This window comes from Ahaetulla prasina, chromosome 2 (assembly GCF_028640845.1).
Source record: "Ahaetulla prasina isolate Xishuangbanna chromosome 2, ASM2864084v1, whole genome shotgun sequence".
Lineage (NCBI taxonomy): Eukaryota > Metazoa > Chordata > Lepidosauria > Squamata > Colubridae > Ahaetulla > Ahaetulla prasina.
Window position 1 is genome coordinate 31,767,382 of NC_080540.1, and position 25,901 is coordinate 31,793,282.

At 38.3% G+C, this 25,901-nt stretch overlaps 1 protein-coding gene across 4 annotated transcripts in view; it reads left to right on the forward strand.

The window, feature by feature from the left end:
* The window catches only part of PXK (PX domain containing serine/threonine kinase like), a 53,817-nt gene that overhangs the window by 25,375 nt on the left and 2,541 nt on the right, over positions 1 to 25,901 (forward strand). For 2 of the 4 annotated variants that reach the window (XM_058166942.1, XM_058166940.1), the window contains exons 7-17: positions 1,966 to 2,040; positions 2,544 to 2,648; positions 3,539 to 3,640; positions 4,461 to 4,622; positions 6,691 to 6,808; positions 8,187 to 8,265; positions 8,905 to 8,953; positions 11,805 to 11,882; positions 12,210 to 12,296; positions 13,227 to 13,296; positions 16,266 to 16,328. In XM_058166942.1, the coding sequence (XP_058022925.1) occupies positions 1,966 to 2,040; positions 2,544 to 2,648; positions 3,539 to 3,640; positions 4,461 to 4,622; positions 6,691 to 6,808; positions 8,187 to 8,265; positions 8,905 to 8,953; positions 11,805 to 11,882; positions 12,210 to 12,296; positions 13,227 to 13,296; positions 16,266 to 16,328 (988 nt within the window). The remainder of the gene's footprint in view (positions 1 to 1,965; positions 2,041 to 2,543; positions 2,649 to 3,538; positions 3,641 to 4,460; positions 4,623 to 6,690; positions 6,809 to 8,186; positions 8,266 to 8,904; positions 8,954 to 11,804; positions 11,883 to 12,209; positions 12,297 to 13,226; positions 13,297 to 16,265; positions 16,329 to 25,901) is intronic. The other 2 variants (XM_058166943.1, XM_058166941.1) reach the window with 1 other exon arrangement.

Genomic DNA, 25,901 nt, shown 5'->3' on the forward strand with positions numbered 1-25,901 from the left:
CCTGATAATACAATTTGTACAGTACTGATTTACTAAATCAACATTATACAAAAACTGGAGTACTAGATAATCATTTCTTTACTGTAAAGACAAAAAAACCTGTAACCTGACATTAGGCATGCGGAGTAGAAAGACACCATCTTGTGTTGATTGGCAATGATTCATTAGATTTCTGTCGCTAAAGTATGAAAGCAGTTGGAGAAATGGAAAACAAGTGCTAAATAAGAGACAGGTAGTCTATGACTTGCGACTGGTTGCTTAGCAACTGTTTGAAGGTACCAACCTAGCTGGAAAAGGGTGCTTATGACCTGGATCTGAAATTCCAATGATTGCTCCCCTTCCTGCGGTCATGTGATTTCACTTCAGGCACTTGGCAACATGGCCGCATTTACAGCTATTTGCAGCATCCTCCGATTATGTGATTGTGTTTTATGATGGTTTTGCTGAAACTAGCACTTCTGGTTTTTGACCAAACTGTACCAATGTGAAACAATGGCTTCATCCTTACAAACTCCATGTTCTTTTAATGTCTGCACGTTTGCATTTAACGATTGCTTAAGCATTCGCTTAACCATGCCTGCAAAAACATTGTAAAATCAGGTTGGTCATTTTTTACAACTGTTAGGTAAAGGTAAAGGTTCCCCCGCATATGCGTGCTGGTCGTTCCCGATAGGGGGCGGTGCACATATCCGTTTCAAAGCTGAAGAGCCAGCGCTGTCCAAAGACTTCTCCGTGGTCATGTGGCCGGGATGATTAAACACCAAAGCCCCACGGAGCGCTGTTACCTTCCCACCAAAGGTGGTTCCTATTTTTCTACTTGCATTTTTTATGTGCTTTCAAACTGCTAGGTTGGCAGAAGCTGGGACAAGTAACGGGAACTCACTCCGTTACACAGCGCTAGGGATTCGAACCACTGAACTGCCAACTTTCTGATCAACAAGCTCAGAGTCTTAGCCACTGAGCCACCGTGTCCCTGAAACTTACAACTGTTACGACTTATTTATTTGGAAAATTTATATTGCCACCTACTCACTCACGGTGGGTCAAGGCAGCTTACAGGAAATAAAAACCTATGACTGTCATAAGCTGCATTACAGTTGAGGACTAGCTAGTCCCTTTTCTTTCCAGAAGGCTTACAATTAATCTGAGGCACTTTGATCTTTTCAAGTATGTTATGTAGCATATGGATCCTGAACACTGTGACAATATTTTCTATTGCATTCCTAGACATATTCTGTTTTAGAATTAGTTAAAGCTCCCTCTATGCCAAGCAGAATTCCTTCTTCTGTTTTGTCCAACTGCATTTACTAAAGAAGAAAAAGAATGGGATTTATACGATCATTTTATCTGCTTTCACATATCTCAAAGTTTCTGTACTCTAAGGGGAAAAAAAATCCATTTCTGAATGACATCAAAAATAAATATTTAAATAATTTAAATATAGGAATAGAATAGAATAGAATAGAATAGAATAGAATAGAATAGAATAGAATAGAATAGAATAGAATAGAATTTATTGGCCAAGTGTGATTGGACACACAAGGAATTTGTTTTGGTGCATATGCTCTCAGTGTACATAAAAAGAAAAAAAATACCTTCATCAAAGGTACAACATTTACAACACAAATGATAGTCATAGGTTGCAATTTAACCCTTAATGATAGCAACAAAAAGTTATAGTCATACAGCCATAAGTGGAAAGAGATTGGTGATGAAAACGAGAAGATTAATAGGAGTGTAGATTTAGTAAATAGTTTGACAGTGTTGAGGGAATTATTTGTTTAGCAGAGTAATGGGGAAAAAACTGTTCTTGTGTCTAGTTGTTCTGGTATACAGTGCTCTATAGCATTGTTTCGATGGTAGGAGTTGAAACAGTTTAGGTCCAGGATGTGAGGGATCTGTAAATATTTTCACAGCCCTCTTCTTTTTACACACTGCATCATTTAGTAATTATTATATTTTTAGGCTGACCTGGGTCCAGATAAATATTTATCTGACAGAGATCTTCAGTGTGCTGTCAAGTTTCTTTCTTCCTGTTCGGTAAGTAGATAACTAGCTTTAAACAGGCAAATATGTATTTGTACATAGATTACTCAGAGGTCACCAAGATTTGTCCAAGATTCATCTTGATTTTAGAGACTGGCCTATAGATTACCATCTGAGTTAACTTATGAAGCGGAAACACTGATTCTTTGTAATGATCTCTTGTCCTCATCTCCTTTCCTCCCTCTCTCCCAGTTACAGATTTACACTAGACTATATTTTTTTAACAAAGAAAGCTTTTTTCTGCCTTAAGCTCAGAGGCTAAAGTTGTATTACTATGTCACATCTATAATATGGCTAGCTAAGGTTTCTATATGTTGCAAGCCAACTCAGACAAAAGTTTATCAAAGCCTACTTAAAGTGTATTTTGAATTGCGATCCTATGCACTCCAATGCGGGACAGTCTCATTTAAGTTGCTGAGGAATGGGGATTGGAAAAGGCTTTTATGTAAATATGTATTCCATGAAGATAATGTTAATTCATTTTCTTTTCTGGACAGCATCCTTATATTTACAAAGTCATTTTTGCCACAGCCAGCGAATCTTCTGCACTAGTAATTAGACACTTCAGTGAAAAAGGAACTCTAAAAGACCTTATTTATAAGGTAATGTCAATAACATGGCTTTAGCGATGTATTTCATACATGTGCAACATGTACTATATATTTAGGATTTAATTGATTAAGGGTACAGCTTAACTAATATGTTTCCTTTGGTGTTATCTTTTGTTTTGTGGTATTCTATCATTCTCTGTGTTTGTAACTGCAAACCACCCAGAGATGCTGGCAGATGTAAACATTTAATAAATTAATAACAATTCTTCTGTTTTGCGTGCAGTAAATACACATAAATCTAGCCCCCCTTTTTATAATAGGCACGCTGGAGAATTTCGTCTCCCAGCATTCTTTAACCTTGGTTTTGAAGAAGACATTAGATAACCAGTTGTCTGAAATGGTATAGGGTTTCCTGCTTGAGCAGGGGGTTGGACTAGAAGACCTCCAAGGTGCCTTCCAACTCTGTTAATCCGTTATCACTATTGGATATTTTTTTTTTTGTAAATCCTGATTCATTAGATACATATATAGACATACATAGTCACTTAACTGTGATAGAAGGCAATCAATCAATCAATCAATCAATAAACAAACAAACAAACCTAACATTGAGTTGGCAAGTACCATCTTTAGTACTTTTATCCAAGACAGAAGTTCTGCACCTAATACTGCCTCTGTTATTACACTGGTGTCTAAAACCAAAGTAAATTGCTATGTTCTTTTGTTTCAAAAGTCTTGTTTAATGTACAAATAAACTTATATTTCTGGGGATACCCAGGGAATTGCAACATTAATTAGTGATTAACCATATTTAAATAGTTAAAGAAATCATAGCTGAGGTGTTTCAATTCTTGAATCTTTTTATCTGCTATTAGCCATAGGAGCTTTTTTTTTTTTTGATATTTGACATTTGTAACCATAGTTGGTGTTTCTTTTGAAAGGCAAAACCAAAAGATCCATTTCTGAAGAAGTACTGCAACCCGAAGAAAATTCAAGGTCTTGAACTTCAACAAATTAAAACATTTGGCCGACAAATATTAGAGGTAAAAGAGGTTTAATCCTCTGCATGAATTTTGATGTGGCTGCCTTCAAGACACGATCAATTGAAAGATCAAAAAAATTACATCTGTTGGAGGCGAATAACAACTGTACCAAACACCATATTTCACTGCATCATTGTAACATTATATAAGTTAAAACCACAATTTTTGTGTCTAAAATCTGCCCCCCCCAACACCTTTTTAGAGAATTTTGTCCTTTCTTATTATACTTAGGATAAAAAAAGTATTGGAAGAAATGGCACTAGATCCTTCTCTAAATCATCTGATATATCTTACATAAACGGTATAAATACCTAATCAAAGAATTCAGAAGAGAGACATGCCATTTGGAACACAGTGTTGGCTTTAAAGCAGGGCTGTCAAATTCCTGGCCTGTGGGCCAGATGCGTCACGCACTGACCACGGCCACACCCAGGGAAGGGGAAAAAAGTCCCGATATGCCACATGACGATGACCTGAGTTTGACACCCTTGCTTTAGAGGGAGAGAATATATCCTGCTATGGATAACATGAGATGAAACTTTGATACAGGTAATCCTCGACTTACAACCATAACTGAACCCAGAATTAATTATCAGTTGTAGTGGTTGTTAAGGGGACTACCATGTGACTGTGACTGATTTTGCAATCTTTTTGTAACAGTCATTAAACGAGTCCTTGCTCATTAAATGAATGCCATCTGTTTTCCCCAATGGGTTTTTTTAGCATTTGAAGTTGGGATGTCTCTATGGCAAAATGCTGTAGATTGAAGTTCATTTTCTGATTGTCAAGACTGAAATATTTTTTGTGTTTGGTGCTCTAGGTCTTAAAGTTCTTGCATGACAAAGGATTCCCATATGGCCACCTTCATGCTTCCAATGTTGTGCTGGAAGGGGACACGTGTAGGTTACTGGATTTGGAGAATTCTCTACTGGGGCTCCCGTCCTTCTATCGATCCTACTTCACACAATTCCGTAAAATTAATGTAAGTGGAAGCAAATATTTTTGCAAATGAAAATCAATTTTGAATGTGATACATGGCAATAATCTTATTTAAAACAATGCAAAAAGTCTTCCAATGTTGCGAGAAAAATAATTTAATTCAAGAAGCATACAAAAATGTGTATTGGTTCATACATTATGCTTCTCTAAGGTAGTTTAATTGTGTCCCCTGGTTCCTATGACCAATGGTGTAGTACATAAAATTATCTGCTACAATGTCCTATCCGTCGATGACTACTTCAGCTTCAACCACAATATTACATGAGCACACAATAGATAAAAGCTTAAGGTAAACCGCTCCAAACTCGATTGCAGAAAAGACTTCAGCAACAGAGTGGTCAATGCCTGGAATGCACTACCTGACTCTGATTTCTTCCCCAAACCCCCATAACTTTAACCTTAGACTGTTGACCTCATCCCATTCCTAAGAGGTCTGTAAGGGGCGTGCACCAGTGTGCCTACTATCCTGTCTTAATGTCCCATTTTATTTGTAACCATCTCATGTATTCATAATCATGTTTATACATTTCATGTATTCACAATCACGTTTTTACTTTTACCTGTAATCTTATATATGCTTGACAAAATAAATAAAAGAAAAAAAATGGGTTGAATGGGCCTATTGAGAGCTTAACAACTCCATATAAACATGAAGTACAAAGTAAATCATACATTTCTGGCCTTTTGTGTTCAAAATTAAGAGTTCCTCTTTCAATTTAGGAAGAAAAAGAACAGGATTTTTTTACACAAAAGGTGATTAGAAGCAGCAGAATGACAACTATTATCTTCTTAACTGAAATGCACTTTTAAAGTCTTTTTTTCCCCCAGATCAATCTTCTAGTACACAAGAAACATACAGTTGCAACTCATTTGCTGCACAAATGCCATTTGACTTTTCCTAAAGATGTAGTTCTGGAGAGCTCTCTTATTAAAAGAGATGCACAACCTATAATCTGAAGGCCATGGAATTTGGAAAGAAAAATTTTGATGTCTATCTTGGCGTAGTCAGTTTGTGGACGTGATTTGCAAGACACAACTCGGATGGGTTTAATTTTGTGTTTCAAAATTGTGCACCCTAGTATTATGTGATTAAGGCTAATCATAGTTTGCGGAAGGATTTTTTTAAGTAACTAGAAAAGGCTTTCTAGCTCTTATTATAATGCTAATCCTAAAATCACCTATTTGTGTGTGAGAGCTCTTCCAGAGAGACAGAGGAGCTCTTGATTTGGCCTTCATATTTATAATTAAAAGCCTTGCTGAACAAACTGTGTAAAAATGTTTAAGAAGTTCTTTTGTTTGAGTTTCTTAAGAGCCAGCAGAGTCTCCTAAACGTGTATGAATCTTATATTATTGTATGGTTCTGTACTCTAGGGGTCTCCAAACTTGGCAACTTTAAGACATGTGGATTGCAACTCCAAGAATTCTCCAGCTAGCATGCTGTGCAAGGAATTCCAAGAGTTGGAAGTCCACAAGTCTTAAAGTTTGCCAAGTTTGGGGACTCCTGCGCAACTTCAAATATCCCTTTATTCAATTTATAATTATTGTAATCCATCGGAAACACTGCTCCAAGTAGCTAACACTATATTTTAAGAGATAAAATTATAATAATAACATAAATTGAATAATTAAAATACATTAAAAAGATACAGTTGACCATAAATACTCAATGCCTATAGGAATAGGAACATTTTTGTAGGATTTACTGTTTTGGTAGGAAAGTGGATTTTGTAAGCCACCTAAAATCTGCTGGAACAGACAACCTTAATAAATTTAAATAAATAAATAAAAAATCCAAAGTATGGCGTAGTCTCCCAGAGTGCCATCTCTTCTGTTTTCATCAAGCATTCTCCAGGGATAGGACTAGAAAAAAGATGTGTCCCAAATCTCTTCAGTCTCCATTTTAGAAAGAGTTTGCTGTAGATAAATCTATGTGTATGGATACTTTTACATTTTTTTCCACGCATAATTGTGCCCTAAATGCTCAGCATCACTCATTCAATGTGATATTATTAAATTATTCTACCAAGTCTATTTTGTTTTCATTCTTCTAGACTTTAGAATCTATAGATGTACACTGCTTTGGACATTTGCTGTACGAAATGACATATGGAAGACCCCCAGATTCTATTCCAGTGGATAGCTTCCCTCCTGCACCATCCATGTCTGTAGGTCAGTGAATAACCTGGATCAATGCTCGCCTTATTTTAAACAGAAACTTGAATGATTCATGTAATTTTAATCCATATGTTAAGATTAATATATAAGACAAAGGCACGTGAGAGGATAGAATCGGGTGAAATCCAGCAGGTTCTGACAAGTTCTGGAGAACTCGTAGTGGAAATTTTGAGTAGTTTGGAGAACCGGCAAATACCACCTCTGGCTGGCCCCAGAGTGGGGAGGGAATGGGGATTTTGCAGTATCCTTCCCCCAGGAGTGGAGTGGGAATGGGGATTATGCAGTATCCTTCCCTTGGAATAGGGTAGAAATGAAGATTTTGCAATATCCTTCCCCTGGAGTGGAGTGGGAATGGATATTTTGCAGTATCCTTCCCTTGGACTGGGATGGGAATGAAGACTTTGCAATATCCTTCCCCCAGGAGTGGGGTGGGAATGGAGATTTTGCAGTGTCCTTCCCTTGGACTGGGATGGGAATGAAGACTTTGCAATATCCTTCCCCCAGGAGTGGGGTGGGAATGGAGATTTTGCAGTATCCTTCCCTTGGACTGGGATGGGAATGAAGATTTTGCAATATCTTTCCCCCAGGAGTGGGAATGGGGATTATGCAGTATCCTTCCCTTGGAATAGGGTAGAAATGAAGATTTTGCAATATCCTTCCCCTGGAGTGGAGTGGGAATGGATATTTTGCAGTATCCTTCCCTTGGACTGGGATGGGAATGAAGACTTTGCAATATCCTTCCCCCAGGAGTGGGGTGGGAATGGAGATTTTGCAGTGTCCTTCCCTTGGACTGGGATGGGAATGAAGACTTTGCAATATCCTTCCCCCAGGAGTGGGGTGGGAATGGAGATTTTGCAGTATCCTTCCCTTGGACTGGGATGGGAATGAAGATTTTGCAATATCTTTCCCCCAGGAGTGGGGTGGGAATGGAGATTTTGCAATATCCTTCCCCCAGGAGTGGGGTGGGAATAGAGATTTTGCAGTATCCTTCCCCTGCCACACCCACCAAGCCAGTAGTACATTTGAATTTCACCACTGGATAGAATCATCAGATAGAATCATCAAGGGGACATGCCAAGTGCTACATGGATATTTTTCAGTAATGAAAAGGTAGATCTTTGGGCTGGTGGTAGGAGATGTGTGGAGAGATGCATGGAGGAAAGTCTTAATCTGTCGCCCCTAGTTCCCTCCCACTATGTGATTGTAGCCTGTACAATTAATTTTATCTTTTGCTAATTTAAAAGTCAATAAAGCATCTGTGCCAAGTTCGTAATCTGATTTTAAAAAGATACTGCAAGGCCTATATGTGAATAGTGCATCATGTCCAACTTTATATTAGAATCTCTGTTTTCCTCCTCTCTTCTCTTTCTAGTGACTGTTTTAGAATCTGTTATTTCTCCTGAGGCCATGAAGAACGGTATGCCAACTGTCTCCAGGCTGCTACAAATGCCGTAAGTCTATAGCAATGAAACAAGCACAGAGATATTGAGAAACGATTTGAAGAAAAATGAACCAGAAACCTAAACAGAATAGAAGAAGTCCTCGACTTATGACCACAATTGGGCCCAACATTTCTGTGGCTAAATCAAGCCAGTTATTAGGTGAATTTTGCCCCATTTTACCACCTTTTTTTTTTGCCACAGATGTTAAGCGAATCATTACAGTTGTTAAGTGGATCGTGTGGTCCTTAAGTGAATCTGGCTTTCCCCATTGACTTTGCTGGCCAGAAGCTGGTTGGGAAGGTTACAAATGGTGATTATATGACGCCAGGACAGTGCAACTGGCATAAATACATGCCAGTTGCCAAGTCCTCAAATTTTGATCACGAGGAGGCTGCAACAGTTGTAAATGTGAAAATCAGTCATAAATCACTTTTTTCAATGCTGTGGTAACTTCGAACAGTCACTAAAAGAATGGTTATAAGTTGAGGACTACCTGTAGAGACTTTGATTGAAGCTGCTGTGCCCAACTGGTTTAACAAAATCATGCACCTACATTTCCTGTACGTTTGTGCAAAAGGAACAATTTAAATCCAAGTGCAAATTGTAGGATGGTTATGGCGACTGATTTTTTTTTTAAATTTCCATTAGGTTATTCAGTGATGTTCTTCTAACAAATTCAGAAAAAACACAGTTTAAGGTACAGTTGAATAATACTATTTGGTTTGGGAATATGTTTTATCTAGCAATGCTTCACATAACATACAATTGTTAGTTCATTGCTATCTGTCCACCACTGGTGAAATTCAGATTTTTTTACTACTGATTCGGTGGGTGTGGCTTAGTGGGCGTGGTGTGATGTGGCTTGGTGGGTGTGGCAGGGGAAGGATACTGCAAAATCTCCATTCCCATCCCACTTCAGGGGAAGGATACTGCAAAATCTCCATTCCCACCCCACTTTGGGGCCTGCCAGAAGTGGTATTTGCTGGTTCTCTGAACTACTCAAAATTTCTGCTACCAGTTCTGTAGAACCTGTCAGAACCTGCTGAATTTCACCCTTGCTCTCCACCAATTGTTCTAGATCGTTATGTCATTTTAGGTAATTTCCACATTAGGACTCTGCATCGGCTGCTCCAGACTTTGGTCTTCTCAGGATTTTAGCAATTCTATAGTAAATTGATTTAAACTTACCTTAGTGGCTATATACCTTATTTTTCTCTCATTTCTCCAACATTTTACTTCCATAAAAATCAGTCTAGTTTCTCTCTTTTAATTTTAACTGTCCTTTTCTCTCTTTGACAGTATATTTTTCTCTTTGTACACTGTATATAATTTTCTTTCCTCTTTATTTTTTTTTTTTACTTGTGGGCATTTTTCTTATCAATTTCTCCCACTTTAAAATTCCATTCCATCGTTTTGTATATTTCCTAGTAGCATAACTTCACACCTTCTATCGCATTCTGTAAAAATTTCTTTTTCATTTTTGTCCCATGAAGTTTCCATGCCTTCTTTCCATTCATTCTGTTGGGGGAGAAATGTATCTCCTATTCCCTTTTTGTGCGGGTCTTGTACTTTCATTTCCTGCAGTTTCTCTTATTTCACCTTTTGTTCACTGTTTTCTTTTTCCCCATGTTTTTCCTAAAGCCTGCTGTTAACACTATCAAGAAATGATGTGTCCCACAAAACCTCTGATCACACTTGTGCCTTCTGCTAAGTCTGCCATGTATTCAAAACAAACAGATTTTATTCTAAACCATTCCTCTCTTTTATTTTCAGGTTTCTATACAGCTGTATAGTAATTACTTTTTCACTCATTTCATAGGAACTGTCTCAGAGAGCCAGTTTGGTCTAATGACTAAGACACGAGGCTAGAAAATAGGAGACTCTGAGTTCAAGTCCTGCCTTAGTCATGAAAGCCAGCTGGGTGACTTTGGGCTGCCCACTCCCTCTCAGCCCATCTCACCTCACAGTGTTCTTGTTTTATTATTTTATTTATTTTATTTGTTAAGCATATATAACACATAAAAGTATAAACATGATTATAAATACATGAAATGGATACAAATAAAAAGGGACAGTAGGATAGGGACGGTAGGCAAACAGATGCACTTATGCACACCCCTTACAGACCTCTTAGGAACGGGGTGAGGTCAACAGTAGACAGTCTAAGGTTAAAGGTTTGGGGAAGAAACCACAGAGTCAGGTAGTGCATTCCAGGCACTGACCACTCTGTTGCTGAAGTCTTTTCTGCAATCGAGTTTGGAGCAATTTACCTTAAGTTTGTATCTATTGTGTGCTTATGTATTATTGTGGTTGAAGCTGAAGTAGTCACTGACTATATACTATAGTAAAATTACTATATATTACTATATACTATATTCTTGTTGTAGGGAAAATAGAAGGAGGAAAGCATTTTGGATATGTTTGCTACCTTGAGTTATTTGTGAAAATAATAAAGGCAGGATAGAAATAAATACTCATTTTCATACATTAATTCATTTATGTCAGAATGAATGAAAAGCTTTTTCCTTGGATCCTATTTGTTCACAATGATGCACTCCCCCCCCCCCAAAAAAACCCCTCATGTCTGGTTCTTCTGTATTATCCTTCATTAGAGTATGGTATGTCTATATCGCCTCTCTGATTACTTACCGCATCCAGGGGTGAAATCCAGCAGGTTCTAACAGAGAACTGGTGGTGGAAATTTTGAGCAGTTCAGAGAACCGGCAAATACCACCTTTGGGTGGGAATGGAGATTTTGCAGTATGCTTCCCCTATCACGCCCACCAAGCCACGCCATGCCCACCAAGCCACACCCACAGAACCGATAATAAAAATATTTGGATTTCACCACTGACCGCATCTGTAACAATCTTGGTGGTTCCTATGTTCTAACAAACATCTTAGTGTATTTATTTTTAATTAAAGCCACACTTATACTTTCTTGCATGAATTCATCCACTCTATAACACAAGATTGAATTCAGACCTGTTTCTATCCCCGCCTCTTTTAGCGTGACAGAGACCTTTTTTCACTCTTCCATGTGATCATTCATGCTCTTTACAATTCACTTTGCTTAAGTGAACTATTCCAAGTTGCAATACAGCATTCTAGAAGGCACGAGCATCACAAGACGGTCCACAGATATTGAACTCTGGTACCCACTGTGACTTCGGTGAATTAAGACCTTCACATAACACGGTTCAGTAAAACAGAGAAGGAATAGAATGCCATAAAAGCCAACTTTAGACACAGCAAAAGTTACTATTTTTGAACTCATTAATAAACTTAACTGATTATTCTGCTTACGTCAGTAAATATTTTCACCACTGCAATATTTAGTTCTGCTTCTGATCTTGCTTCACCCTTCTTTAGGGAGAGAGAATCCTGCTTTGCATTACATTAATCAGAATAAATTTGCCTCTTATGCAAAGATAAGTCTTTTTTTTTTCTGCAACAGTGCTTCATTTGACTATTAATTAACGTGAAAATATCCATAGGGGTGTCAGTTTCTATGATTGTAATTTTGAAAACTTTTCTCTCTTTATCAGATTCCAGCCAAGTTAAAAGAAGCTTTAAGGATTGCCAAAGAATGTATAGAGAAGAGGCTAGTAGAAGAACAGAAACTGGTAACTTACACAAACTTTATTCTATGCTCCCATAGTTAAAATTTGGAATATGCTGTAGTAAGAAGCACAGCAAATAATTTGCACACATGATTGCCTGTGTTTTCATGGAGAGGCCTGTTCTTGAGGACTCGGCCATTTGATAAAAAGAAATAAAAGTCATTTTTAGAAAGAAAAGTCTCTGACAAGATGGGCAGCATAGAAATTTAATAAACAAACAAACCAATAAATAAATGTACCAAAGGAGATTTAAGGGGATATTAGTGATTACTGCTTTTACAGTGTAGCATGCTTTGTTCTAAGTGCATATTTTTCTTTTTCCACTGAAAGATTCATCAGCACAGAAGATTGACAAGAGCTCAGTCGCATCATGGGTCAGAAGAAGAGAAAAAAAGGAGGAAAATCTTGGCACGGAAAGTAAGCCCCAGCCCAATTTAAAATAAATGCAGCATATTTCCAACCAGTTTTCTTATTAAATATTTAAACAACCACCAACTGCTATGTCAACTCTTCCCTTGAAGAATTTGAAGTACTGTAGAAAATTTGGAAAGTGAATTTCTTTTCTTCCAAAATCTAGTGAGGAAAACCATATATTGTTTTTTGTGATAATCTGGGATTTAGATATTTGGCTATTGCCATTCTTTGCAGTAAATCCTGTGTCACCTGTGTGCCTTTCTTGAGATAAAATTATAGTTTCATTTTGTGTGTGTAGAAATTCTCATCGATAGATAGGCATTATATCCTGAAATGGCAGCTCTCAGTGTGCATTAGTCATCTGATATTCATGTGGCATATCACATTATTATTCTGAACCAGATTGGTACTACTAGAAAGAGTTTTCCATGAAAAAATCGGCAGTTGCAGAAAATTTTCTAATTATATAAAGTGGCACCTGTCCCTTTTCCTCATTACCTGCATAAGGAAACCATGTGTGTAATGATATGGCAACTGCAGCTAAACTTTGGTGTTACTTTTCTATTTACATTTACTTTTCATAGTCTGCAAACCATACTTAATTGTACAGTAAGTTCTAACAGGGTTAACATTACTTGGAATGGAATGGAATGAATGGCAGGCTGAAATCAAGGACGGTTCTCATTGCTACCAATCAAAAGACTTTACTCCACTATCATACTTTTTTTTCTGGCAACTAAGAAGTAAAAAAAAAATGAATAGAAGGCAAGGAAGGGCCACAAGTGAGAGACAGTTTAATTATCATTCTTAGGAAAGTTATTGTCAGAAAAGGGAGTTGTGTAATGAAACCTTGTCCGGTAGCAACCTGGTGTATGAACAGCAACTTATCAAGCAAACGAAAACTAATGAATCTTTTCTTTCTGCTGTTTGAAGAAATCTAAACGCTCAGCCTTTGAGAGTGGAGAAGATCAGTCAATGAAATACAGCAACTCAAACAATTCAGGTAACCAAGTGTGGTTTTTTTCCTGTGATCCATGGCACCGAAGTGAACTACCGTATTTTTCAGAGTATAAGACACACCGGAGTATAAGATGCACCTTAGTTTTTGGGGAAGAAAATAAGAAAAAAGCTGATTGGCAGGTGGATCAGCCTCCCAGAATACCCCCAATCAACTGTTCCTAGAGATGAATTTTAGCAACAGATTCCTTGGTTATGAGCTCTGTGCCTTGCTTTTTTTTTTTTTTTTTTTGCTTTTGTTTCTGCCTCTGAAATTTCTGAAACTCAGTTTTAGAAAAAACCCTTTTTTCTGCTTCTGAAAGGCTCCGAAACAGAACTTCAGGAAAAAAGCCTCTGAAGCTCTCTTTTGGGGCTTTTTTTCTAAGCTCCTTGAAGCTCCATTTGGGGCTTTTTTTCTGAAGCTCTGTTTGGAGCTTTTTTTCTAAGCTCCATGAAGCTCCTGAAACCTCTGTTTGAGAAGCTGGGCACGGCTACATTCGGAGTATAAGACGCACCCAGTTTTTCACCCTATTTTTTGGGGGGGAAAGGTGCATCTTATACTCCGAAAAATACGGTATTTCATCATAGGGACAGTCTCAGAGGTTTTGCTGCTGTTCAGGTTGTAGACTAGAGAAGCTTTCTTCGTAATGGTAGTTGCAATATATAGGAACTCACGGTGGTTAGTCTTTCCTATTACGAAAATAAAGAGCAGGGATTACTTACCAGTGCTACCTTCACAAAAGAGCGTTCACCATGGCAGCTATGCTCTGTTTGGTATATGTGGGATAAATCATTCAATTTAGATTGTGCCCTTCATTTCTAATGGTTTGAATACTGCTTTGTGTACATGCAAATCTTAATCTCTTGTTTATAACATCTGATTTGGGCAATTTATCTCTTTGAGGCCAACAGCTAAGCTGTTGTAAGCCAGGGTAGATGAAAAGCACTACCATAAACGTGTTAGTGATCACATTTCCAGTCTCAGCTGAAGTCTTATTTCCTAATGGGCAGAGTCTTTGGTGGTGACTATATTTTGCTATATTATGGGGGATTCCTTTTGGTCTGTAAAGATAAAAATTGTAAGGATGTGGATAAGGTACTATCTACACGCTTTGTGCAGGAGTCCAAACCCAACCAGTGCCAGACTTGCCCAAATGCCATCGGTTGAGGGACAAACCCTGGATGACATTTCAGAATGCAGTTAACCATTCTTAGTACAGATCTAATTGGCCCCCTATGATACACCCTGGATAGTGTGAAAGCATGAACCAAACGGACTAACAAACTTACGGAGCCAAACAAGTACTCTGTACTAACCCTGTAGATTCCTGGCTAATGGATCATCGCCATACGCTAAATAAATATATTATTGACAATTGTACTCTGGATCCCTTCCCATTGTGGCTGCTTTAAGAAATGCATGGAGATGTGATACCCTGGGTCCTGGAGATTGTCAATGTCCCTTGTTAAGAAACAAAGCTATTAGCAGACTTAAAAACCCCTGTTGAGAATAGGATTTGAAGATCCTGGATTGGAGGCACTTTTCTGCCGTGGTTATGCTCCTTCTTCAGTATGTAGTTTTTAATTTATTGTAGTGAAAGTTGGCCTTACCATATGGGATGCAATCTTCTTTCACCTGTCTTTTAACATCTATATGAAATTTTTGGGCCAGTCAACTGATTGAAGTACTATCTTGAGTATACTGATGGTATACACCGCCCCCTTCAGGCCGGAGGGGAGATGCTATTGATGTTCTTCTTCAGTGGTTGGAGGCTGTAAAGATCTGGATGGAGAGAACAAGCCAAAGCTAGTTGGCTTGTTTATTTGTAAAGAAGTTTTCTCTGGACAAGCAGGCACCAGTTTTGAAGGAGCAGATTAGCAATTTAGGATCTTCCTGGATTCACAGGTCCTATTGAAACAACAGAGGCTACGGTGAGAAGGGCCGTTGCCCAGCTTCAGCTGATGTGCCCTTCAGAATCTTATATGGTGTAGGAGAACCAGTAGTACCCTCGCTACTAGCCAGATAAAATATTGCAGTGTTGACAATACATGGGACTTCCTTCAAAAGCCCCTCAGAAATTACAATTGGTCCACAGTGCATCAACAGGTTCCTGGTACTGGGAACATATAACAGCAATACTAATGTCCTACAAGGAACCAGGAATGACAGGATGAGTTGCATAGAGTAGTTTCTTTGTTGCTGTTTGTCTGTAGACAGGAATCTTGCCCGACTAAAGAGCACTCATCATAACAATCAGCTAAAATCCTATGAAAGTTTTAGGGAGGATCCCTTCTGAGCCTCTTTCTGCATACCAACAACTCAAGGCTGATTTATCTTTTAGTTCTTTGAGAAAGAGCCCCCTTCTTCCAAGCCAGTTCCAGATTCTAACATACCTGCAAAGCAGAGGTGGGTTTCAGCAGATTCTGACCAGTTCTGGAGAACTGGTAGCGGAAATTTTAAGTAGTTCGGAGAACCGGTAGCGGAAATTTTGAGTAGTTCAGAGAACTGGTAGTAAAAATTTGTACTGGCCACAGCCCCATCTATTCTCTGCCTCCCAGGTCCCAGCTGATCGGGAGGAAATGGGGATTTTGCAGTAACCTTCCCCTGGATTGGGGAAGAAATGGAGATTTTACAGTATCCTTCCCCTGCCATACCCACCAAGCCATGCCAACCAAGCCACGGCCACAGAACCAGTAGTAAAAAAATTTGAAACCCACCACTGCTGCAAAGCAATCGCCTCTGACCTGGATTGACCCAATTTACAAGAGCATTACGGGAGAAACTATTTCTGATTTCAGTGGTACAGAAATTCAGTAAATGACTATACGTATGTATATATAGTTTGGCCCAAAGCCCTTTTTATATGATTACTTTGGGACTTGCCCTTTAGTTTGGAAGTCTCTTTCTCACTTTAAAAAAAAAAGATGTTGAAACTGAAATGATCTTCATGCTAATTGTGGATATTTCTTATCCAGCAGGGTCTGGCACAAGTTCCCCTCTAACATCACCTTCCTCCCCAGTTCCTCCTCCTACAGCAGGTGAGTTGAAGAACCAGTATCCTGCATGCTCTTCTAATGTGGTTTGGCTTCTAATCTTGTCCTTCACGGGTCATGAAATCTGGTGGCTTTTGACTTCTGTGAAAATGAAACTACAGTAAATAAAAAGGTTTTTTCTCTCTCTCGTAATGAAGGAAAATATCTCCACATTCTAGTTTTCCAACTTCCATTTATTTTTTTGAAGTGTCCTTGCTGCATAATTCGTGTTAACTTAATCTGTTTTCCTTGTAAGTTTTAGGAAGAATCCATATGTGTCAAACCGGGTTGATCAAAATGAGTAATACGTAGCACCATGTATGGGTGCTCTGCTTTTGTCCTTTGTGTGCAGTAAGACTAATAATTTATTCCCTTTGTGTCAATTGTACACATACCCCTTGTTTGGCATGTCAACAGAAGATCATCATGGAAAAGAAAGAAATCTCGAAACTTGGGCAGTTGGTTTCTAGCAAGAGGAAAGGGAGTTTGAAGCTGATTTTTCCTGCAGTGACAATAACTGATTCTAGTTCAATAGTTGCACAGTATAGTAATTAAGAGATTGAACTATAAATCAGAAAACCTTGTCTGTGCCAAAGGTAGCTTTAGTAAGGCACCTTCTGTTCTTCCTTTGTAATACGAGAATCACAGTTCTGAACTGCTACACAGAATAGCTTCAAGAAGTACAAAAGATGTTTGAGGCCCTTCAAAGATTCTACATCTGTATGGAACACAAGTGTATCTGAGTAAAAATCCAATTTTCATCCTTTGGCATCTCACTAACTTGTGTGAGATGCTATTGGTTGTATGCGCTATTTCAGCTATTGCCAGGATATGTTTTTTGGAAAAGTAGCAAAGACAAAAGAAAGGAGTTGTTTCTTGCATAGGTGTAAAAGAGCAGTTATGCATCTTGCAGTAATGAACTGAGGAATCTACCAAGATTCTAGGACCCTTTGAAAGCAGCTGCAGACCTTTGTGTTTCCACAGTACTAATAACATGGGAAGGCTGAGCTGTTTGTTTTAAATTCAGATGAAGCTAAACCTGTTGCAAAGTGGACAGAACACCTGTCTTCCCAGCGTATGAGTGCCAGGTCCTGCAAAGGAAATACTGGCTGGCTTTATTCATTTATTCAATTTTTATGGCTGCATACTGGATATAGAACTCAAGAGAGGCAAAAAGCAAGTTAAAAACAACAGTAAAAATATTAACAAAACCTAAGACTCATCAAATCTGGCCAGCATGCTTAGCTACATTAGTTTCCCCCTCCATAGCCCAGACCAATAGTGAATGAATTAAATTGAGAATAGTTTTTTTTTTTAAATGTCCCCTTCTCTTCATTAAAGGAGATTGCGGAGTTTTGTCCTGTTTCTTCTGTGGGGCAAGAGGATTTTCGTTATTGCTAGAACCATGTCTTTGTCCTTTGTTCTCTTTCTTTTCAGACTGATAGAAGTTATAATAATAGAATTCTTTCAAATTACTGCTGCTAGTTTGAGGAATGAACAGGGGAGTGGAAACATCCAGAATTAAACTTAATAGATATGTTCAATGAAGGGATTAGTGATAAAATAGAAGAATAATCACAGAAAGATCAGAAAAAGCTGGCTTAGAAAATGATTGCAAGTTAATTGTCAATAATAATAATGTGGTATATGAACCACATTACATTGTCTATCTAAAAATTGCCTTAATTAGTGTGTTGTAGCAAAAAACCCACAATATTGAGGTTTTATTGTGGTTTAAAGACTAATGTATCTATTATGCCCTAGTATTCCAGATTTGCATAGTGGTGAGTTTTAATTTAAAAGACGTTACATTTATCTAATGTATGAAAATGATTACTGAAGGAATTGTGTATATCCATGATGTTGAACCTATGGCATGCCTGCCAGAGGTGGCATGCAGAGCCCTCTGTGAGCAGTCGTGCCATCGCCAGCTGCTCTTCTGGTTTCTGGTGCGCGCATGCGCACCGGCCAGCTGATCTTCATGTGAGCCAGAGCCCTGTGTTTCCTGGGGTCTGGCATGCACGAAGACCAGCTGGCCGGCCTGCATGCGCGCGCCAGAAACCAGAAAATCAGTTGGCCGGTGTGCATGCATGCGCCGGCCAGCTGGTCTTTGAGTTTCCAGGACTCCAGTGCATGTGAAGAACAGCTGGCTGGCCTGCATGTGCATGCTGGAAACCAGAAGACAAGGTAGACGGCGTGCATATGCTCATCGGACAGCTGGTCTTTGAGTTTCCAGAACTCCAGTGCGCACGAAGAACAGCTGGCTGGCCTGCATGTGCATGCTGGAAACCAGAAGACAAGGTAGATGGCGTGCACATGCTCATCGGACAGCTGGTCTTTGAGTTTCCGGGGGTCTGGCATGCGCTAAGACTAGCTGGCAGAAGACCAGGTAGCCGGCACATGCATGCGCATCGGACAGCTGGTCTTCAAGTTTCCGGGGCTCTAGCACACACACACATTCCAGTTTGGGCACTTGGTGCCGAAAAGTTTCACCATCACTGGTATATATATTTCAAATCTTTCTTTTCTTTTGCTCGTTGAAAAAACCTCCTATTGTATAACAGAAAACAGAGAGCTAGAGCTAGCCTTCTGGGAAATACTGCATGCTTTTTATTATTTCCCTAAACACAGAAGCTTTGAAGCAAGCGCTTACTTGTCTTGTTAAGCCACTGATGAGTTGCTTTAGATTCACTGACTAAATTTAAACCTGTGGTGCAATGCGTGTTTTCATTCACCCAATAAGTATTTATTCTTCCTGCCTGGGAACTGTATGATCTTGTCCATATCAATTCATAAGTTAGTCTTATTGAATTCTAAGAAACCATGTACAGGGTTTGAGTTTGAGAGAAGTTGGCCCTGGGTTAGTCATAGCAAAGAGAGTACCAGAGCTTTTGTTTGAAGGAAAACAAAATTGATTTTTCAATCAACCGTTTGATTGAAAAGGGTTGTGCCCTGTCATTTATCTTGCACTATAGCCTGATCACATAATATATGTACACATTTGTTTAAAAGTGGTTTTCTGACAAGATTTTTGGAGATTTCATCCAAAGATCTTGTGCAATAATGCTGAGATTTCAACTACTTTTTAAAATAACTTATTTTTTTTAATTTGGGGAGCTATGTACATTAGAAGTTGGGGTACCTCTCTAGTCTGTGACCAGCTTTTATCTCAATTTGTTTATCTAAAGAATTATTGATCTTTCTGCTAAGATCATATACCTTTAACCAAGATTTTGGGAAAATATGCTATTTTGGATGTTCTTGGCTGCAGTTTAGAAACATAAAATATAATACATTTGATTTAGCTTAAAAACAGAAGTCACTCCATAATACAATTTGTCTTGATAAAAATGTATGATTTTTAAAATTGTTCTTCCAACATTATGTAATTGAGCAGCTGGTATAAAGGGAGAGTCTGAATTAGAGCTTCTTAAACCCTACTCATAATTAATTTCTGTGATTATAAATTGATAGTGATATGTGTTTATGGTTATCTGTTTGCAATACATTTAGTTTAGGTGCTTAGTTTTTCAAGGGATGGAGGCATATGAACGTTGCTTGTTTGTTAGCTTTTATTTTTAAAACATTTACATGGAAAAAGGTGGTAAAATTGTCACTGATCCCAGTAGGAGAGTGGTTCTACAACATAAAAAAAACTTTTCACAAATATCTATCTTGCTTAAATCAGATAAGCTGAAACTTAGCTGCGATCTTCAAGAGTAAATCCCATTGAACCCAATAGTAACATATAAATCGTACAATATTCATGTTATTTTACATGATTTTTGATCTTGGTTGCAAAACTGTTTCTTTTCTCTACTTTCCTTATCAAGTGGGGTTGCACAAAAGCATTAAGGAGAGACAAATTGGAGAATGAATGAGAGAATGCTTTGCTTTCATATGACTAACTAACCCGTGACATCTATTCTGATAGTTACACTACTTAAGTTCCACATTTGGTGATAGTAACATGAACCTATTGCCTGTCTTAAGTTTCTTTGAGGCTGTTTGCATTGTAAATTTACCTTGGCATCTAGTGATGGAACTCAGTAGTGCCATATCTTAGATAATTTTTTTCACTGACACTTGCTGATTTAGTCTGAGACAACATCTGCATGAAAATAGGTTTCAATAAGGTTAGAATCAGAGGTGGTATTTAGCAGGTTCTGACCAGTTTTAGAGAACCGGTAGCAGAAATTTTGAGTAGTTTGGAGAACCGATAAATACCACCTTTGACTGGCTCCGCTCACATCTATTCTCTGTCTTCCGAGTCAGAAGGCAATGGGGATTTTGTAGTAACCTTCCCCTGGAGTGGGGTGGGAATGGAGATTTTACAGTATCCTTCCCCTGCTATGCCCAGCAAGCCACACCCACCAAGCCATGCCCACAGAACCGGTAGTAAAAAAAATTGAATCCCACCACTGGTTAGAATATAGAAATAACTGCTACATGACCAGTTACACAGATTAATTCCCACTTGAGTAGAATGAGAATATAAAGGTGACTGATAAGGATTACTATTATTAACAAGGTTGAAAAATGCCAGTCATTAGATTTTAAGCAACCCAGTATCATTGGGATGTTTCGTGTACAGTAAAATATGGAATGGACATCTTTGTGTACAGGTAGTCCTCAACTTACGGCTTCAGTTGAGGCCAAACTTTCCATTGCTAAGCAAGACAGTGAGTTTTACCCCATTTTACAATTTTTCTTGCGACAGTTGTTAAGTGAATCACTGCAGTTTTAAGATAGTTAAGTAAGCTAGTAACACAATTGTTAAGTGAATCTGGCTTCCCCATTGACTTTGCATGTCAGACAAGGTGATCATGTGACCCCAGGAGGCTGCAACCGTCATAAATGCATGCCAGTTGCCAAACGTCTGAATTTTCATCATGTGACCATGGGGATGCTTCAAAAGTCACAAGTGTGAAAAATGGTCATGTCACTTTTTTTTAGTGCTGTTGTAAATTTGAATGGTCACTAAATGAACTGTTGTACATTGAGGGCTACCTGTATTTATGTACTTTTTCACCTTATTTTCCAATTTCAAGGTGGTTTATTCATGATACCTCCCCAAGGCATCTTATATCCAGGACTGAATTGGACAAAACAGGCTATAAGGATGTAGCTTTTATACAATTAAGTTTGGCAGAGTGTTTCTATGGTAAAGGTACCATGTTTTCCCCCAAAATAAGACCCTGTCTTATATTTTTTTCAGGGAGGTCTTATTATTTTGGGTCACGTGGAGCAAGATGGGGCTCCTCTTGCCATCGTACCTGATTTCCAGCTCTGTCTCCCTAACCCGAACCAGAAGAAATGGCGGAGACCGGCTATGCATGCATTTGGGGAGGGCTTATTTTCGGGGGGGGAGGGGCTTATTTTAGGGCATGCGCTCAAATGCCCAATCAGGGGATGTCTTATTTTCGGGGAAACAGGTAAAGGTTTCCCCTTTCCAATCAAATCTGACTCAAGGGGGTGGTGCTCATCTTTATTTCTTAGCCAAGGGAACCAGCATTGTCCGAAGACACTTCTGTGGTCCTATGGCCAGCATAGCTGTATGCCAAGGCACACAAAACATTGTTACCTTTCCACCAAAGTGATACCTGTTTATCTACTCACATTTCCCTGTTTTTGAACTGCAAGGTGGGCAGGAGTTGTGACAAGTAATGGGAGCTCACCACATTGTGTGGCACTCGAGTTTTGAACCTCCGGCTGTCAGCTTTCCGGCTGACAGACTTAGCATCTTTAACCATCTGAGCCATCGCACCCCCATATTTTTGTAGTAGTTCTGATAATATAGAAACCATAGTTCATAGCAGGATTATAGAGCCTATGTTCTTTTTCTAGATTCAGTTCTTAGCCTCTCCAGTTAGAAAGGATGAGAAAAACTCAAATTTTCTGGAGATTGTGGGAAATTTCTGCCAATCAGAATGGACAAATCAGGGCAATGTGGACACATATTTCAATCATATTAAGTGGCCTCATATGTTCACTGCAATTTTTAATGTTTAAAAAAGGTGGGAAGGTTTTGAACGTGTCCGAGGTTACTGAATTTGTCACCTTCAAGCACCTGTTTGAACCTATGGATAAGGCAAATACATAAGCAGACCAATTAGTGCAATTATGTGCATTGGTTCCTGTATATCAGGCTACTTATATCTGTGTTTCTCTCCTCTTGTTGTTGAATGGATATAACTGAATGCTGCAATACTGACTGTTGTGCTCTTTTTTTCCTGTCTTTCTTCTTCTTTCTTCTGTCTTCAGTAGAGCATGCGCCATTTTGAACATGAATTCTCGGTAAAGTAATCCAATATTGATGTCCCTTTTTTAAAATGATATTTCAGAGTATGAGTATATCGATGCTGAAAGGAAAAAAATATGAAACATGGATTTTAATAATTTTTTGAATTATGTTAAAAGGCAGAGCATTTTCCCTACTACCCTCCCTGGATCAAAGTTCCATCTGCTATTATTAAACAAGTCCTTGAAATATTTATTTATTTTTAAGAAAACATTTTATTAACTCCTCCTTAGGTTTGTTAGTATTAGGATTATCCAATATTCGAGCAATTTGAAGGAAGTTTGCTTCCTTCAAAAAAACATATAAGCAAACAATACTATACACTGGTAGCATTTTAAAAACAATGCTTTCCCCTAGCCAATTGTAAAGCAAAAGAGGAGCTTAGGGAATTACAATAGAATAGAAACTGGCAGAAAACTTCCAAGAAGCCTTTCCTCTAAGTTGTTAAACTTTTTAAAAGATTAATCCAAAATTATAAAATGTCAGAAATAAAAATGGAAGATCAGGTTTCAGGGATAACTCAATATATTAATGGTATTTCACATAGAAAAGATAAATCATACCACACCAATAAAAGGTCTATAAATAATTGAATTAAGAAATTTCCATAGTGTAGTAAAATGAGGAAGCAATACTGGCAGTGGTGGGATTCAAGTGATTTAACAACCGGTTCTCTGCCCTAATGATTTCTTCCAACAACCAGTTTGCCAAACTGCTCAGAAAGTTAACAACCGGTTCTCCCGAAGTGGTGCGAACTGACTGAATCCCACCACTGAATACTGGGTAAAAAGCTCCCTTAACTGTCATTTCAAGCAAGCAGTGTTTCTTAACCTGACTTAACCCATTAGAGTATTTCCTATTCTTCCGTAGAAGTTAGTAAGTTTTAGTGAATGTACCATTAGCAGAGTGGCACTGGGAAGTTCCTATCAGGTAAGTAATTTACTTCTTGAAGGAATACAAAATATTCAGTAATTTAGGGATATAGGGACTTTGGAAATATGTCCATCTACTGGTATTTTAGCCTTACCAGTTATGGAGCAAATAAAAATAGCAGTTTTAAACTTTTTTTTATAGATCTAGGCTGAATTACTGACGTTTTTAAGTCTTTATGAAATAACGGCAAATAAGTAATTTAAAATGCTGTTTAAGTACATTCTCTCTCCATTTAAAAAAATGTTTTAGATGAAACGGTAGCTAAGAATAGCAGGTGACACAACCTATTTAGCAGTCTGAGCAATTCATTTATTTACATGAGCATTATGTAACGAGAGAGCATTCAGGTACTTCCAGCTACCATATTCAAATAAACATATTGTTTGCTGGTATTGCAGGAGTTATGTAAGATACTTGGGGGAATATTTTTGCTGTAGGGCTGGGTTTCCACATGAAAGCATTTTACATCTTGAAAGCAAGAGATGCGCTCCTTTGTTAAGGAGAGAAGGGCATAGATTTAAAGGAGCTAAACATCAAACATGGTTTCTAGGATGATATGCTAGGAGCACTGTCAGCTTTTGGGAGTTTTTGTTTTGGGGCAGGATTCAAGAGTGTTCATTGGGTTCAGTGATATAGAGGAACATTTTACTTTTATAAAAAAACATCAAATGTGAGTAAGGATGTGTTGCTCAGTGTTGGTGAAGCCATGGGAACCTTTGTTTCTGATGGGAACTCCATGCACAGTTTACTAGTGAAATGGTCAAATTTGCTAATGGAAAGCATAGCAACAGAATGTCACTAGAGTTAATAGCCTGGAGTCCTTCAACTGTTTACATTTTTCACTTGATAAAGGGCACAGGTTTTAGGCTGGGGAAAAAACTGTCTGTGGAATAAAATCGGGGTTAGTAAAGGAAACATCTGTGTAAGACCAAAGTTAAATAGATGCCCCAATAACTTCATCATATAACGGGAAAGTGATGGAAAAACTATTATTATTATTATTTATTATTATTATTTATTCAATTTTTATACCGCCCTTCTCCCGAAGGACTCAGGGCGGTGTACAGCCAAGGTAAAAACAAAACAGTACAATATACAATTAAAATACGAATTAAAAAACTTATTATAAAATTGGCCTAAAAACTTTAAAATATATAAAATTAAAAAACCCCTTAAAATTAATAATAGAAATTTAAAACCAATAAAATTTAAGCCAGCCCCGTGCGAATAAATAGATATGTTTTCAATTCGCGGCGAAAGGTCCGAAGGTCAGGTATTTGGCGTAAACCCGGGGGAAGTTCGTTCCAGAGAGTGGGAGCCTCCACAGAGAAGGATCTTCCCCTGGGGGCCGCCAGCCGACATTGCTTGGCGGACGGCACCCTGAGAAGTCCCTCTCTGTGAGAGCGTACGGGTCGGTGGGAGGCATGAGGTAACAGCAGGCGGTCCCGTAAGTACCCAGGCCTTAAGCCATGGAGCGCTTTAAAGGTAGTAACCAAAACCTTAAAGTGCACCCGAAAGGCCACAGGTAGCCAGTGCAGTCTGCGCAGGAGCGGTGTTACACGGGAGCTACGCAAAGCTCCCTCTATCACCCGCGCAGCTGCATTCTGGACTAACTGAAGCCTCCGGGTGCACCTCAAGGGGAGCCCCATGTAGAGAGCATTACTACAATTCATTGGACTGTTATTTGTGACCATTATAACTTGGCACTGAGTTCCAGTTCATATTCTTTTGAATTTTTATCCTAAGCATCTTATGCACTCAGTCAATTTTTACTGTGGTATTTATTTCTTCCTATTTAGGTTGTCCTAACAACACAGAATTCACATTCTAATAATTATCAGCAAGAGCTTCACATTGATAAAATTTATTTACCTGATGTTGCACTTCAAAGTCCTCTTTTTAAAATGATGGACTCACTGACCATTCTCAGCAGGTTGGTCAAATTTGGCTCATGTAACAGAAGAGTTACTGCACTTGGGATGATGAGCACCTAAATACAGCACCTAAATATAACACTGCTTTTACCAGGCCTGCTTCAAAGTCTCTTGGCAGGACTTAGTCTCTCTACTGAAGAAATTTTTAAAATATATTTTACCCTGATCTGTCCACCCTGGATTATTTCTGTATTCTCATGTTCAGGAGAATGTAACTGATAGAAGATTTTCTCCCCAGATTTCTATTGTTAATAAATAATACGGACTTACTGTACATAAGAACATAAAAATATATTTTTATGAAGATAATTCAATTAATCTTTAATTCATGAAAAGTCCTAAAGTTTTAATATTATACTTGAATAATTTCTTTCCTGAGCAATGGAACTGCTTTTTAAAGTTCATTCTGAA